Below are 16039 nucleotides of genomic sequence, written 5' to 3'. Positions count from 1 at the left end.
TCACTTTGCAGTGCTTATGCACGCCAAAAATGGTCCATCACACAAAGCCAGCTGCTCGGGCTGCATAAACAGTGCAAAACCAGGACAAGGCAAGAAAGAGCACACTGCAACACGGATGCCGTATTGCTGTATGTCCATTCTTTCTCTGTACTGGTTTCAGGCTGTTCATATCATATCTACAACCAACTTGCCCAACAAGCTTCAGTCTAGGCGGCTCTCGATAATAGGAGTTTGTAGACTGAGAAGACATGCTGTACACGAATAGCGTAAAATGTAAAAAAAGAAGGAAAGACATTGATGAATCTACACCTTTCTTTTAATATCAAAAATGCTGAAGCATGCCTTCACCTCATGCTTTATGTCTGCAGTAATGATTATTCAGTGCAATGAACACATGTGATAAACGAATGAAGGAAAAGGGACAATATTCAACATGGTTAGCAAAAATGGAAAAGCGTACCAATGCAATACAATTGAAGAACAAAGTGGCAGATGCCCCACCAAGGAGGCCATCCTTAATGGCATGACGTTGCGGTTGATTCGGCTAATCCGTGGTTAATCCTCTTGTACCTGAAAGCCCACTTGGTCACACTGGCATGTGCATGCAGATGAACCACGTCACGACAGTCGGTCGACACCACTGATTGGAGGGTCCCCTTTGAGTGTCATTCACTGCTTCATTCTTGAGTTGTATGCGACATAGTCTTGGTGTCACTTGGCATGTGATGTAGAAACAGCGTGTGCCATAAAAATTTTACTTCTCTCAAATTCCAGTCTCCTACTCACTGAAAGAACAACACACCACAGGTATTTTCTATCACGGTTGCATAACATTCACGTGGAGAATGGAGCAAGTGTTCATGCTGCTTCATGATCCATGGTAATGTCTTTCTCAAGGTTGTTGATGATAGGAGTTTGCAGGTTGACGAGCCCACTGCAGACGACTAGCACCTTGTCGATTGTTGCACAATCCATGTCACTTGATCTTTTAACAAAGCTCACCGGTAGCACACCTTGGAGCGATCTGAAGAGCTTCAGTCGTTGAATAGCTCTTTCAACATGGATGCGAACCCGAGAGAGCTTTCTTGATGTTGTTACCTCTCCTCCTGAAAGCTGTGGTCGTTTTTTTGTCAAGGAGGGCATCAGTATTGTTGCACCTCGAGCAGCAAACATCTCTTCACATCGGAAGCCTCTGTCGACCAGAAAGCAATCCCCTTCCTCAACCATATCTAGCACTCCACTACGCAGTGTGATATCTTTGTCAGATGCCCTTCCACCCCATGCCTTGGACACAAAAGTTACTGAACCTGAAGGTGAAATCACAACAAGTACCTTCACAGTATTGTGGTGCTTGTAATTGGAATAGGTCTGACTCCGAGCTTCCAGAGCAGTTGGGCGCTGAATAAATATTTCTGTGCAGTCAATTATACCTCTTAGGTTGTCAAATAATGTGTCCTCAAAAGCTGGCAGGCGGTGAGATTGTAGTGCTAGTCGGGATGGCCAAATGATGAACTTCTTAAAGTTCGTGGCTAGAACATCAAGCCATGAATGGAAAATGACGCTCACGGAACCTACTGAAATGCCGAATCGGTACGCAAGATCATTGGTGAGCAGCCCCAGACGCAGTCTCATGAGCACCAGAAGCAGCTGCTGCTCTGCATCCAGGCTTGTTGTATTTGATGGTGTCCAAATAGACAACACAAACTGCAGCAGAGCCCTGAACATTGTAGCAGAGACTAGCCCTGTGTAAAACTTCAAAGTTTTATCTGACTGCATCACCACAGTTCGTGTAATTTCTGGAAGGTTGATCGCTTCTTCCTTTTCAGCAGGTTCAGAGCTGTGTTCCATATCTCTCAGACGTTGCTTCATCGCCTCATTTTCTTGTAGCAGAACTGCAATGTCCTTTGTGGTGAGTTCTGTTTGTGTTTCACCATCGCACATCTTTGGACTGTCACAGAGGCCATTAGCGTCACTCGTGGATGTTGAAGGGTCGGAACTGGAATCAGCAACATTGTCTGCTCGTTCAAAAGGACGTTTTCTTTGAGCACGCTGAAACCTTGCAATCTTCTGCCCAGAGTTTCCTTGTGCTCTATACGGAAACACTGTAGGGGTGTAGTCCGGGTGATTTGGATCACAAGACGGCTGGCCTGCAAAACAAGTGGAGCATATTAGTGAGGACATGCAATGAATGCAGACTGTTGCCTTCAAGGCACGTAATGGGACTGCCGTAAACTAGAAAAATTTTAATGGCACTTGCTTCTTCTTTCTGGGGTTTTACGTGTCCAAACCAGTTCTGATTATGAGGCTCGCCGTAGTGGAGGGTTCCGGAATAATTTTGACCACCTGGGGTTCTTTAACGTGCTACTGCAACGCAAGCACACGGGCGTTTTTGCATTTCACAATGGCGCTTTTATTGCTGCAAGATGGAGGATGAAGTGGTAAGCTGTGCATGTGTACATGCACGTTTTTCCTGTGTCATATGCCTTTTTACTGCTTTTCAATATGCATTCACAAATAACTGTCAAAAGTCATTTAGTGCAAGACACCTAGGTTGACTGAAATGGGACTAACTTAAATGCTCAAGAATTTACCACTCTTCTAACAAAATGAAACCTGTAGTGTTGGGCACGAGATTGCAATCCACAATTGGCCTCCGTTTAGAATGTGAAGGCTTTTAGAATGTGGCCGAAACATCCTACATGCATGCACGGAAATCGCTAGCTTTTCTGCGATTCTGCTCTGCGATACCGATACGAATGCTCACATGCCGCCGCGGTGGCTCGGCGGTTACGGTGCCCGGCTGCCGACCCTAAAGACGCCGTTTGGGCGGCCCCGGCCGTCGCATTTAGATCGAGGCGAATTGCTAGAGGTCCGCGTACTGTGCGATGTCAGTGCACGTTAAAGAACCACAGGTGGTTGAAATTATCCGGGGCCCTCCACTGCGGCGTACGTCATAGCCTGAGTCGCTTTGGGACGTAAAACATGATAAACCAATGCGCACAGGTACTACCTATGGTAGTAAAGCTGCAGAAGTGCACTTGTGCCCCAGATACGAAAAAAAAAAAAAAAACACGGCGGCAGCATGGAACCCGCTAAACAATAATTTAAACTCATGTTCGTAGCATGGCGTTCCACGCAGAGGCAACAAACTGGACGAGCGGGCAAGCTCGGGGCGAGAGTCGAGCTGCTCTCGCGTGAGTTACACGACATACGGCCAGAAAAATCGCGCAGTAGCACTTTTATTATTCCGCATTATAGCATGCAGTCTACTCCACGTAGTAACGTACCTTGGATGAAGTGAGCAGAGCAAATCTGGGAGCTCTTGGTAGGCTGCCACTTGTCCCGGCGCACCGCTGCTATCCAGGCGTTTCTCCTGTCAGCCTCGACAGGGAACCTAAATGTTCGAACTTTCGAAAGGAGGTTGGTTCCTGAGCGAAGACTGCACCCTGGCACGACACAACACGAACCCTTCCTTGAACGTTTCACAGGTGATATGTACGATTCGGAATGCATTTTCAAGCCAGCAACAACAACAGCCAGGAAAACACCGTTGAGGATTGAAAGTAACGAAAACAGTCAATGCTCCAGAGAGCTACTCGCCGTCACGCAACACACTTAATGCCACAAGTCGCACTGATATTGATAAACCCCCAAAAATAACACATAATACGCACAGGACGAGCGCGCGAGCCAACAACTACCAGCAAAAACGAGCCAAAGGAACCGCTACCGGAAGTTTCCTAGGGGCGCCGGATGCCGGCGCACAGCGTTGCCAGAGCGCGGTGGTGCTGTATGAAACCGTCTATACCCTTTATGCGAATCGGATCATTAACACAAAAAGACGTTTTCGAAAAAAAAAGTTGCAAAGACACGGTAAAAACTAGGTTTCTGAAACGGAATTGTAACATTGAGCACTTCTATTTTTTAAATGATGTTCTTGTCACTGCACTCACGGCATAAAAAGATGTATGAGGCTGTTTATAGAGGTGCTGTGCCAGTTGACAAGCATTCGTAATCCTGCTGTAGCAGGTTTGCAATAAAAATTACTACTTTACAGCCTCCCTGTATAAGGGACACCATACCATTTGTCCCCGAATTGCTTCATGCTGTCAGCAAAATTCGCATTTTCAGAACAGCCTCACCCATGTTTCCCTATGGGCATCAGTCAATCATCTCTCCATCAGTGAAACTAAGAGTGTTCTCCGTTTTCACAACAGCAAGAGAGCTACCTCACCCGTTAATAAGCTTGATGGCTTTGTCCTGCGCAATGTTTCGTCACAGCAATTCTAGGAGTCAGGTTCACCCTAACTCTTGATTTTTCACTCCACGTCTCCAACACAGTGGCCAAAGCGCGTCGCACACTCGATTTCGTGGTACGCACGTCGAAACCCTGTGGCCCAAATGCTTTACATGCACTTTACACTGCCCTTGTGCTGCCGAGACTAGAGTGCTGTTCTGTGTGGAACTCCCTTCAGGTTCACCTGACCAATATGCTGGAGAGCGTCCAGCACCGCCCCACCCGGACACTGCTCACCCGCCTCAGCAGTGGCCGCGACATACTTCCACGGTATGAGGCATGACTGCAACGCCTTGGATGTTAGATGCTCCAGCACCGGCGCACTGTCGCCCGTGTAGGCCTTCTCTGCCACTGCCTCGATGGATCCCTTGCAGACTCTACATCAGCTCAGTCGTCCGCTACAGCAGACAAACATGTCAGCCTGAACCAATGTACGCGAGGACAGCCCACCACCAGAATTCTCTACTCCAGCAGCAGTGCAACAACTTTCTGCCCCACGAAGTGTACGAACACCCCTCCCTTCGGACCGTGCGTCATCTGGGGAGTTGTGCAGAGCAATGGCAAGAAGCCTCCGTGACCGGGCTCAGTTTGTTAATTAGTAGGTCAATTAATTACCTTGTGTCTACCATCCTCCACACTGGTTTCATCCCCCTCCCCCTGGGTGGGTGGCTGGCAAGCGCTCCTCATACAGGTTTGCACCTATGGATGGATGGATGAGGCTGAACCCTTTAAATCGGGCTGTGGCTCACGCCACCTAGCTGTGATTATTAACATAATTCGTACTTTGCCGAGGTTGAAATTTCACCCTTGCCTTGATTTTAGCCACCAATCAGATAACCTCCGTTTGGTTCTTTCTACCCGCTTGAAGTCTATTTTGCCTCCACTGTCCTTAAGGCCCAATGCTATGAAAAAATCAGCCCCATTGCTTTGCACTGTAGGGTCAAGCCCTTTATACATGGCTTGCACGCGACGTCACTTCCACCCCAATCAAGCGCCGGCGTTCATGCTGGCAACCCATTTTTCGTTTCGCAGCTGTCCGTCCGTGCGGTCCATACCGTCAAGTGCCTTGCCTGTGACAACTGACCGCTCCCGATATGCTGTGGATTGTTTTCTTATCCTTTTGGGAACGATGTCTCCTCCCCAGAGGAGTGAGCCATTCAGTGCAGGCTATTACTCTGAACTTGTGGGATCGGCGCGCGTACGCTATGAAGGTACTACAAATGTGCGACGGTATGGACCCGTACACGCTGCGACCGGGCGTTGACACGACGATCGACGTGAATGTGTTCCCTGAAGTGACCCACGGGGATATCGTAAACTATCTAGTTTACCCCTCCAGCTTTGTGACATTGGAAGAAATGAAGGCTTTCAAATCAATGGAAGCACACAACTCTTTCACCAGCGGGTGGGTGAGACGCTTGTCTGCAATGCGTCTACGAGACAAAAAGGTGCTTCTCCTCGGATAAGTGAGCTCAAGATCCTTTTCTGGCACGTTTCTCGAAAAATAGCCTGCCATTGTTGTGATTTACGCGGAGTGAAAAATAAATCGTGCATCTGGATGTGGTGGCAGCATTTTTAGATGACGGGCAAACTTCAAAGACGCCCACGTACAAAAATGTACCGAGCATGTTAGCAAACGCTACAAGGTTGAAATTCCGCCCCGATTAGTCTGACTTCCACTGTAAAAGTACAGTAATGAAGATAAACAATGCCTGTTCTTTTACACTGCTCTGTTCTCGGCCAGGTTATCTGGTGTGCATACGCCCGTTTTTATCTGCCGTCGTTGCTCGCTGCGCTCGTAGCGATCCGCATCTGCTTGCCTAATGCTGTAGCCAAGATGCAGCGACGGGGCCCAGTCTGGGTTTCGTGCTATCGAAAAAATCAAATGGCGTCCCTGCGAATCAAAAACATTCACTTCTTCAGAGTGTAGTCCTTGCTTCCCACGTTTTCGCGAACATTTAGTTCACGGCACAAGCCTCTTACCTGTCCCAAAGTGCGCTCCACCCACACGTAAATTGGGGTTCTGGGGGTCCATATCGGCTCGATTAATGCGAGCAAGCCACAACGTGTGCCGACTTGTGCTGAGTGTCTTAGAGCGCTTGCACCTGTCTACAACGATCCTCGGAATTCGGAAGCAGTTCGTGTTAGTAGGCTTCTTTTGCCTGGAGCTGTCGCTACGGTTGGAGCAGCCCATGACTGAGCAGAAAACCATATTGAAGCTGCGAGTGGTCGCGAACCAACACGATGCGAGCTGACAGAGGCAGGCGGTAAGCAAGCAGTGGCCCGGCAGCGGTGCGTCAGCATGGCCGACAGACATCTCACGGCGACTGGATGCTGACGTTGGTGCAAGCCATGTATAGAAAAGTATCAGGTGTTCAGTCATTTCCTCTTCCTTTCCACACGCACCGCACGTGTCTATACCTTGGTACCTGACTAGGTACATCTTTGTCCGCAATACTCCCGTCCTGGCTTCAAACAAAGCGCTTCCCCTAGAATTATCTATATTTTCTTTGCCAATTTCTTGCTTGAAAGTTCTGTATGTTCCCAGTGCCGATTTCGTCTGCATCCCTGTTTTCCACAGACCCACCTCAGTTTCTTTAACCTTTTTTGATGGATGTTTTATGGTTTGCACCCCTCCTGCAGTCCAAATATTTTTGATTGACAATTTTCTGGTCAACTTCTTCTATTTTGTGTCAACATTCCTCATGTACAAATAACTGAAAACTCTCCTTGCCCACTGCTTTTCCGCCGTTTCTCTCAATCGCTCCGCAAATTCTATCTTGCTGCTAGCTTCCCTGCCCTCGAATGACGCGCATCCCATGTCACCCTCTACTCCCCGATTTGGTGTATTTCCGCGTGCTCCCAAAGCAAGCCCATCTGCCACGCCTAGCACGCCACCCGGGTCGATCCTCTTTCTCTTTACTCCTTCCCCCCCCCCCTTTTAAATAGACAGTTTTAGTTTAACGTTAGCGTAATAGCGGGGTTAAGGGAAATAGCGTTACCGTTCCGCAAACGAACTTTGCAGAAGGAGTTTTAGTATAGCGTGGTAGCGTAGTTTACGTGCGGGACGCTATTCCATTACACTTTGAATTTCGCATACATAGGGCACCTAAGATATGTGTGTGTGCGTCCGGAAAGTGTGAGAGGCAGCGCAATGGAAGCCAGGAGCGCGTTGTATTTTTACTTGCCATGTCCGCCAACCTGCCGCGAAACAGACAAGCAGTACAAGCTATCTACCATAGCATCCGAATTGTTCCGATCTCAGAGGCCATATGCCGTCGCCATGCCTATCTCCCGACATTACCGACAGGTGGCGCTCTCATCTCGGAGAAAATTTCTCTCGTTAGGCTTAGGCGCGTTGGAAACTAGAAGCGATCTCGAAAATTCCTCAAGATTAGCCATAACACTCTCTCGTCGAAGCGGCATGACTCTAAGCAAAAGCTGTTTACGCAGTCATTTGCTACGAACGAAGTGAATTCTACAAAAACAATGCCAAATTCAGTTCGAAGCGGGCGACCAGGACCGCCGCCATGTTTTACGTGAACTACGCAAACACGCTAACACGGTAACGTAAACTCTGAGAAATAGCGTGCGCACGGTAAACGGTATGGATCGTTTAGCGTTCTGCGCATGCGCATTTCGATCCCGCTAATCCGGTACACCTGCTATTCCGGTAACCACGCTAAACTAAAACTGTCTAATGCGAATGCATTTCTTAGTCGGGGCATGTCAGGCGTCTGTCGGTGTCCGCGCGCCGGCAGGTGTTATCTCTCCGCTCTCACTCCCTCTCCCATAGCAACAGCTGCGGGCACGCGCACTTATCCTCGCCCCTAGCAACCGGAACAAGTGGTTCCGGTTGCGAGTTGCGGTTCCGGTTGCGGTTCCGGTTGCGAACGGAGAGTGAGTGGAGAGGAGGAGCGCGCTCTGGCGTGTGAGGGCGCTCGCATTGCGGGAACTCGGCGCAGCACAAACGCCGAGCAGTTCGAGTTGCTGCGCGAGATTCTCCATCACCAGACCAGGGCTCTCACACTCTCAAGTTCAACAAATGGCCACAGAGGGCGAAAAAATCGACCGCGCGGGCGCGGCTAATAAACCAAGCCTAATGCGTTTTCAAAAAAATTGCCCCGGTGAGTTCCGTCGTCTCCCGCTAGAGGCGCCGTAGTAAGCGCAATTTCAACCTACAAACTTACTCCCACGCTTATCGAAGTGTTATTTTATGACAAAAAGTACATATTTATTATTGCTAATTATACATCCTACTTTTAAGTAGTAACATTATTGTTTTTTTGTCATTATAGATGCAAAATAACGTTCATCATCGACCTCCCACGTGACCTCTCGCCTGGATTTAAAATTTTTAACGGTATTTTCGGGACACGGCAAGCACGGATTCATTGGTTGGTACACTTATGCTGGTTGCTTATTTGTGCTAAAACTACTTTATTGCGCTTCGACACCTCGCGTTGTTTAACTTGGGGTGAAGTGACGTGTTTTCGAGCTGAGATGTAAGCCCGAAAGCTAGGTTTTGGTCGTGAACTATGCAGAACAAGTATGCATCGAAACAGGAGCCGGATTCTGCTGCGACTGAGGATGGCAATACCGGTGAGTCGTTTAACATTGCTGCTTGAATCGTTATTTAATATTCGTCTCGTTAATTCACAGGCGGAGACAAGTTAACGAACTAAATCCTGCATTACATATGGGTAGTCAGGACCCTACGTTGTCGTTTCTGAAAGAAACCTGTAGTTCACGAAAGAAAGAGCGATATCAGGACGCGCAGCACGTTTTTCATCTCGTTGTAGCCGTGGCCTTGGGCAACTGAGTAGCCTTATCAATATGTTTTTTTTTTCTTCGAGCCCGCCGCCAACTTCTTTCGTCCACAAAAGCGATTAACCCTTTGGTAAACTAAAGTGAAAGTACTGAATTTAATGTATTAAACACTTGCACGCATAATAATTAACCCATACTTCGTACTTGTTGGTTCCAAGTGTTCTTGCTGTTAAGTTTGGTTTACCTTAAGGCGTTTATTTTTGCAGTAGACTGTAGTTGAGCGGTGCATCGCGGTCGTGCAGAAAAAGAATGCATCAGTTGTAATACATAAAATTCATCTCTTTCATGCGTTTGCTTGTGGAACCAGCAGTGTGATCTCTTCTAGTGTATAAATGAGCGCAAAAATGTTCTCATTTGTGATCCTAATAATACTTCAGGTGTTCAAACGCATTGCAGTTAGGCAGACATTAATTTTATGGACAATAGCAATATTGGGTTAATTAACATGCTGCTTAAGCTCCCTAGAACAAACAGTGTACATTTACATGTGTTGTGCAGTCAGAAACCATTACCATGTGTGTGTGTGTGTGTATATATATATATATATATATATATATATATATATATATATATATATCACATCTTTTTGCATTTCATATTGTGAAATTGTGTTTTCTAAATTTTTGATGCAGTCAAAATTTCTCTTCCAGACATGAAGTAAAGAGGACGGCACCAGTGTAAAGCAACACACTACACACACTAAAGAGAAGCTACTGCCTGCTACAACCAGGTCATTGTGTGGACTTTTGCTGCTACTACAAGGTAAACACCGGGTTCAGAAATAAATATGCTTGATATATGCTGTATTGGCTTGCTAGTCTTGAGATACAGTGTCATTTGTTTGTAGCAGATGATATGAATGTTTGTTCATATTTATGGTGCAGCATAATTGATTCAAACATAGAAAGCACTACACGAGTTTGGCTAACCTCTGCTGTATCTCATGTGTTACTGTTCTGCCCCAACAGAGTCTGCACCAAGCACATCTTGGCACTCATCACAGGAGCCCTCATATATCTACACCAACAGGAAGGGGCTGGAGCCGAACTCACAAGGCTCTTACACCACGAACAAAGAAGCAGATCCGGAAGTATTTGGATGAGATACCAAGTCTACGTAGGAATGTATCAAGACTGAAAAGCGCCTCAGCCATCATTCCACCAGCACGCATATTGGCAGAGTCATCCAGGTACCTCAACAAAAGAAATTCTTTGTGTTTAGATGCATCTGCAACCTCTGAACAAGCATGGACGATGCTGGCCAAAAGAGTTCCATCAATTTGCCCTTCCTTAATCAGCTTCCTGGCCTTGTCAAATTCAATTTGTGCCAAGTATAAATTTTTTCTATGAATGCAAGCTTTTTCATTCCCCATTCTTGCTAGATATCATTCTTCTTCCTTATCCAAACATAAAGGTGAACTGATTCTTTGCTCATACTTAAGGTCGTCATTGTCTATTAGCATAGCATCTTTGTAGCAGTATTCTCTACTGTACGTTGCCATGTTAAATTCCTCTCCTGAAATAGCAGATGCGGCATCGGCATGTGTCTTGCATTAAGCTTTGCACCGTGTGCTATGTAGCATTTCACTTTTCTTAATGTTATTGGCCTTCACTGCTTGCAGAGCAGAGTGGCTTGCTGAATGCAAGCTTTCTCATTCCCATATTCAATTCTTGGTCTCGTTCAAAAGTGCTCTTCTTGCTCAATAGCCTGGGTTTTTGTGCAAGCTACACTGAAGTGGTTGATTGCTGAATCTGGTTGCAGAAACTTGGTCATGGTCACTGTGTTACGTTTTTCAGATTTGGGGGGTCTGGTAAGGTTGCATTGGGAAGCAGTCTCTTGAGGTAAGCACCTGCTCCTGCAGTCCGTACAGCGACATAGACTCCCAATTTACACGCACCGTGGTTGGTGCTCCCCATTCCATCCTTTCCTGCTGCAGCTGTGAGCAAGTTTTGCTTGTGGCCTTCGTTGGCCGTGATTTGGCGTCAACAGAGAGCAGCATACATGTTTACATGGTACGAAGTGTATGAAGTTGATAGCCACATGGGTGGAAAGGTCTACAGAAGTGGCTGCTGAAGGTGATGCCCAAGAAATCGACTTGTCCATATCGAGACAAAGTGGGGCACCAAGTGTGAGCCACATATTAGCGGCCCCCGAAAGAAGAGAAACGTGCAGGCTGGAAAGGAGTTAACGCTAAAATGCTGGGTAGTCGATGTCGCTATGTTGGCTGCGGCAGCAGATGCCTGCATGAGCCGAATGCTTTGCAATACAAGTTGCTTATCTTCAACGATGACTGTCGGTGCAAACAGGTGGGATATGCTTACCAATCGGTTTGCATTTCTTGTTGTTGCTTGTTACCAGACCACCATGTGCAACGAAGGCAAGCACAAGCACTGTGCCTGTAGTTGGACTGCTGAATGCACCTAAGTGACCCGTGTATGTCATTCCTCACTGTTACCATGTGGATCTTAGCCAATGTATAGTGTATTGTCTGAACCTTATGCGGTGATTGAATGTGGAATCTCATTTTGCTGTTATCTCACTTGTTTATGGCCGCTGTATTAAGTTTCTTGGATGTGGCGGTCTGGTCATTTGCATTGGGAAGCAGTCTCTCGAGGTAAGCACCTGCTCCTGCAGTCCGCGCAGCGACATAGACTCTTAATTTACACGCACCGTGATTGGTGCTCCCCGTTCTGTCCTTTCCTGCTGCAGCCGTGGGCAAATTGTGCTTGTGGGCTTCCTGAGCCGCAATTTGGCATACGTGCTTACATGGTCGGAAGTGTATGAAGTTGATAGCCACACCTGGGTTGAAAGGCCCGCAAAAGTGGCTGCCGAAGGTGATGCCCACAAAACCGACTTGTGCATATTTAGAGAAAATGGGCACCGAGTGTCAGTGACATATTAGCGGTCCCGATAGACAAACATAGACGTGCAGCTTGGAAAGGAGGTAATGCTAAAACGCACAGTAGTCCATGCTGCTGTGTTAGGTGCGGCCTGCGTCACCCGATTGCTTCGGTATGCAAGTTGCTAATCTTCAACGGTGACTGTCGGTGCAAACATCTGCTTGCGCTGCTGGTTGTCACACGTTACCGGGCCGCCATGTGCGATGACGAAAGTGAGCAGTTTACGAGCTCGCGTTTATTGTTTCAGCGTATCTCAACATGCAAGTTTTATTGCTGCTCTTGTACGAGAAGGTGCACTGCTTGTCTTCGACCAATAAAGTCGTATGTCCTGTTGACTCACTTGTGGCTTGTTTGTATGGGCGTCAGTAGAGGCTTTTTGGTCTCCTGGCAATTAGAACGCACAAGCTAATCGGCAAGGCACTGAGGCACGCCGCAACGCCAGCCGGGCGAGCGCGGCGCGTACCAGCGTGCGCGACTGGTAAAAACGGCCATATTGGATTTTGCACTAAAAAAAATGTTTCCGCTTCCTGTTTGAGCAGCGCCATCTGTCGGGTACCCCAGTGAGTTCCCTGCGCTGCCGCTTCTTATTTTCGTACCACTGTGGAAGGTACAGTTTCCCTTCTCTAAAGTTGGTCTTTATTCTATGTATGGCCAGACCACTCCCGGCCAGCCTCTCCTGCGAGTCTTCTACACCGGCCCCGCCGGTTGTGGCAAGACATTCGTCCTCAAGCTCGCCATGGACGTGTACAACAGGTGCAGTGGCAGTAGTGGAGACTCGAATGTTGTGATGCCACATATGCACGTGTGGTGTTACTACAGTTGGACTTATAGTTGCAGTGCTTCACCGCTCATCTCGTTGCTAACGTGTATGGGAACCTCATATCGCATGCCGTTGCCACCTCGCCCGTTCGAGACACGTCTCCGTACAAAGACTTCTACACCCTGGCCTACACCGGAGACGGAGTCTTCGTGGTGACCGTGTACCTCGCGCCCAACCTCGCTCGTGACGCCGTTGCCGCGCAACTGGACGCGGCTATGGAAAGTGTGTGTGTGCACTCCAAAGTATCTGACCCCGTCGTCTTGGTTGGTGACTTTAACGTGGACGTGAGAAAGATGAGCGGCGAGTGGTTGGTGGAGTACAGTCAACCACAAAAGTTTCGGACCACGCGAGCGCGTGCCAGACTGCCTATCCGCGCCACCTAGCGGTACGCCACCTAGCGGCGACAGGGGCGCTCTCCCGGATATGAGCCCTCTTGGTACTCGCCTGCCTGTTAATTTTTTATTCCCGTGCATGACATTGTTAGTTCGTTGTGTTGACGCAGAGCGCTGTCTGCGATAAGACCGCCACATATCTGGCTTGATAGCAGTATCGGAGCAATCACTGCAACCTTTGTCGACTGGTGTGCCAGTGGGTAGATAAGTTTCACGAAGCGCTGCGACGATTTTTTTACGCGACAATTACTGGCGCACTTTGGTTGGCAGCATCTTGGTCCAATGAGTGTTGCTGCTTCTGCGTCTTGAGAGAAAGGGTAGGGAGGTGTTTCACTGTCATCAAAAGTAAAGAAAAAGCGGATGCATAGAAAATTTTCTTTCACACATAGGCGCATCTTCGCATCAGTCGCTGAAAACGTAGTAGACTTGCTTCAGGCCACGTGGTGATTGCCTATTTGGAAAGATGCCGCTGCGTGTGCCACTTGACGAAAGAAGGCACATTGTGCATTTATTTATAGAGGGAATACCTCAGCGCAAAATCTGCCGCCGAACCAACAGGAGCCGGACTGCCGTGAATAGGATTATTCAAGCTTTCCGCGACGATGACAGATTCACAGATATGGAGCGCAGTGGGCGTCCAAGGGCCACGACTGAGGAAGAGGACCGCCTGATTACGGCCGCCATCGTGGCTGATCCTTTTCAAAGTGCAGAGGATATCCGAGAAGCGCTCTCGCTCACGGTATCGTCTGAGACTGTAAGAAGAAGGCTGAGTGAGCTTGGCCTGCAGTCTTTCGTAGCAGCACAGAAGCCCTGCCTCTCAGACAGCCAGCTACAAGAACGACTCATGTTCGCTACAGCAATGAAAGATTGGACAACAGAGAAATGGGGCGATGTCATCTTTAGCGATGAGTCAACTTTTTCCACGCGCTGGGACCAACGGAAGCGGGTTTGGCGTCCACTAAACTGCAGGTGTGTTTACAGTGTATTACCAGTTAATTCACGAAGCTAATTCTGCATCACAACATGTTTCACGTAAAATGAGCTTTTGGACATTACGAGATTTTTCTGTAGTGGTATTATGTTGAAAACATTAACGATTGTTTCATAGTACTACTTACTCTGAAGCTAATTAAAAGCTGCCAGTGGGTCTTTCAGTACTATCTAATGATGTTTGCACGTTTTCTATTGCAACTCTATAACAGCATTATAAAGTTCATACGCAAGAGGAATCAACATTTTTAGACGCGCCGCTGGAACCCAATTGTATGCTATTTCTTGCAGATATCTGCCTAATTACACACAGAGTGTTCTATCCAGTGGACGGTGTTCCGTGAGCGTGTGGGGAGCAATCAGCAAAGATGGCCTTGGTCCCCTTGTGCGTCTGGAAGGGCCTTTCACTGCGTCACGGTACTGCGACGTCATCACTAGACACCTCGTTCCGTATGCGCTGGACGGTCCCTTCAGCGACGGCTGCTATTTTTTTCAACACGACCGCAGCCCGATCCATAAAGCACGTATCGTCCAGTCATTGCTAGAAGAACATGCTGTTTGCCAGCTTGAGTGGCCTCCATGTGGCGCCGACTTGAATCCCTTAGAAAATGTCTGGGGCATGTTGAAGAAACGGCTGTCCACACGAGCCAACCGCGGCCGCACGGCCGATACGCTGTGGCAAGCGATCGCACAAGAATGGGAAAGCCTGCGCGGTCGACCGGGGATTACTGAATCTTTGTATGAGTCGATGCCCACACGCATCAATAAGGTGCTAGAAAACGGCGGACATTTCACTTCCTACTAGATCATTGAGAGACCTATGTTTCATGACACTTCTGTAAATGTCTTGTGAATAAATTCATCCCCTTCAGACACGAATTATGATGCACTGTCCGCAAATGCGTCAAATGCGCATGGCATCATTTCAAGACGCTCACTATTACATTCCAAGAAAGAAGACGAAGCAATGTGCTGTTTTGTGCGAGTTTCAGTAAAAATAATTAATTAGCGTATAACTCATTATCTAATTATTCTGAAATCCGTCAGCTTCAATGCTTGCATAAAAAGAATCAACTATTAGGCCCGAAACGCATGCACACTTGCTTTTTCGGTTGTATTCGTGTCGACCGGAGAAAAAAAATACTCTTGGCGTTGGTCTTGGAACGCGGCACGTCGAACGATTGTCTAACATGGTAGTGTCTCCAGCAAAGTGATCATCTGCAGCAATACGCAGGACAATGAAGTTAACTGACCGCTAGTTGTCCCATCAGGAAGCGGACACGAACGTGCACACTGAGTTTTAGGTCATTTGAAGAAACACGTGGCATGGGACGCGCCTCCGAAGTTCGAGTCCCCAAACGAGGACGCCGTGTCGCAAAGGGTTATAAAAAGAGTCATCGCACCCGATTATTTCTTATTTTTCTAAATGCAACCACTATAGCAGCGCGGTGGTTCGGGCTTTGCGCAGCAAAACCTGGGCGCAGGCGATCAAATCCCGGCCGCTACTGTCACTTAGCGATGGGGGAGGAACGGAAAAATTCTGCCTACTGACTAAGCATCTGTGTCCCATGGCTGCCTCACCGCTCACTCACGCACTCACGAAAAAAAAAAAAAAAACAGCGTGGCTACGCGAAAATAGAACTGATAACAGCCGAAGAATACGCTATCTGATTACTTGTACTGATATTCTGCTCTCAAAATATAAGCAAGTAGCCCTGGCTAACAAAGAGCGCGTCACGTTGAAAGAGATAGGTAGAAAATATTTGCGCACAGTGCAAAAATAGACAGGCCATAGATTTAAGGAGGGATG

General features: G+C 47.7%; 1 protein-coding gene across 1 annotated transcript; it reads right to left on the bottom strand.

Moving 5' to 3' along the window:
* Positions 1-298: 298 nt before the first annotated feature.
* Positions 299-3802, bottom strand: LOC119431827 (uncharacterized). The gene is made up of 2 exons (XM_037699288.2): positions 3288-3802; positions 299-2147 (listed from the first exon to the last, which is right to left on the bottom strand). The coding sequence occupies exons 1-2, from the start codon at positions 3511-3513 to the stop codon at positions 859-861; spliced, it is 1515 nt and encodes a 504-aa protein (XP_037555216.2). The 5' UTR covers positions 3514-3802; the 3' UTR covers positions 299-858.
* Positions 3803-16039: the final 12237 nt, after the last annotated feature.

This window comes from Dermacentor silvarum, chromosome 10, assembly GCF_013339745.2.
Source record: "Dermacentor silvarum isolate Dsil-2018 chromosome 10, BIME_Dsil_1.4, whole genome shotgun sequence".
NCBI classification, from domain to species: domain Eukaryota; kingdom Metazoa; phylum Arthropoda; class Arachnida; order Ixodida; family Ixodidae; genus Dermacentor; species Dermacentor silvarum.
The sequence above is the reverse complement of the archived record's forward strand: the minus strand, read 5'-3'. Positions and strand labels throughout refer to the sequence as shown.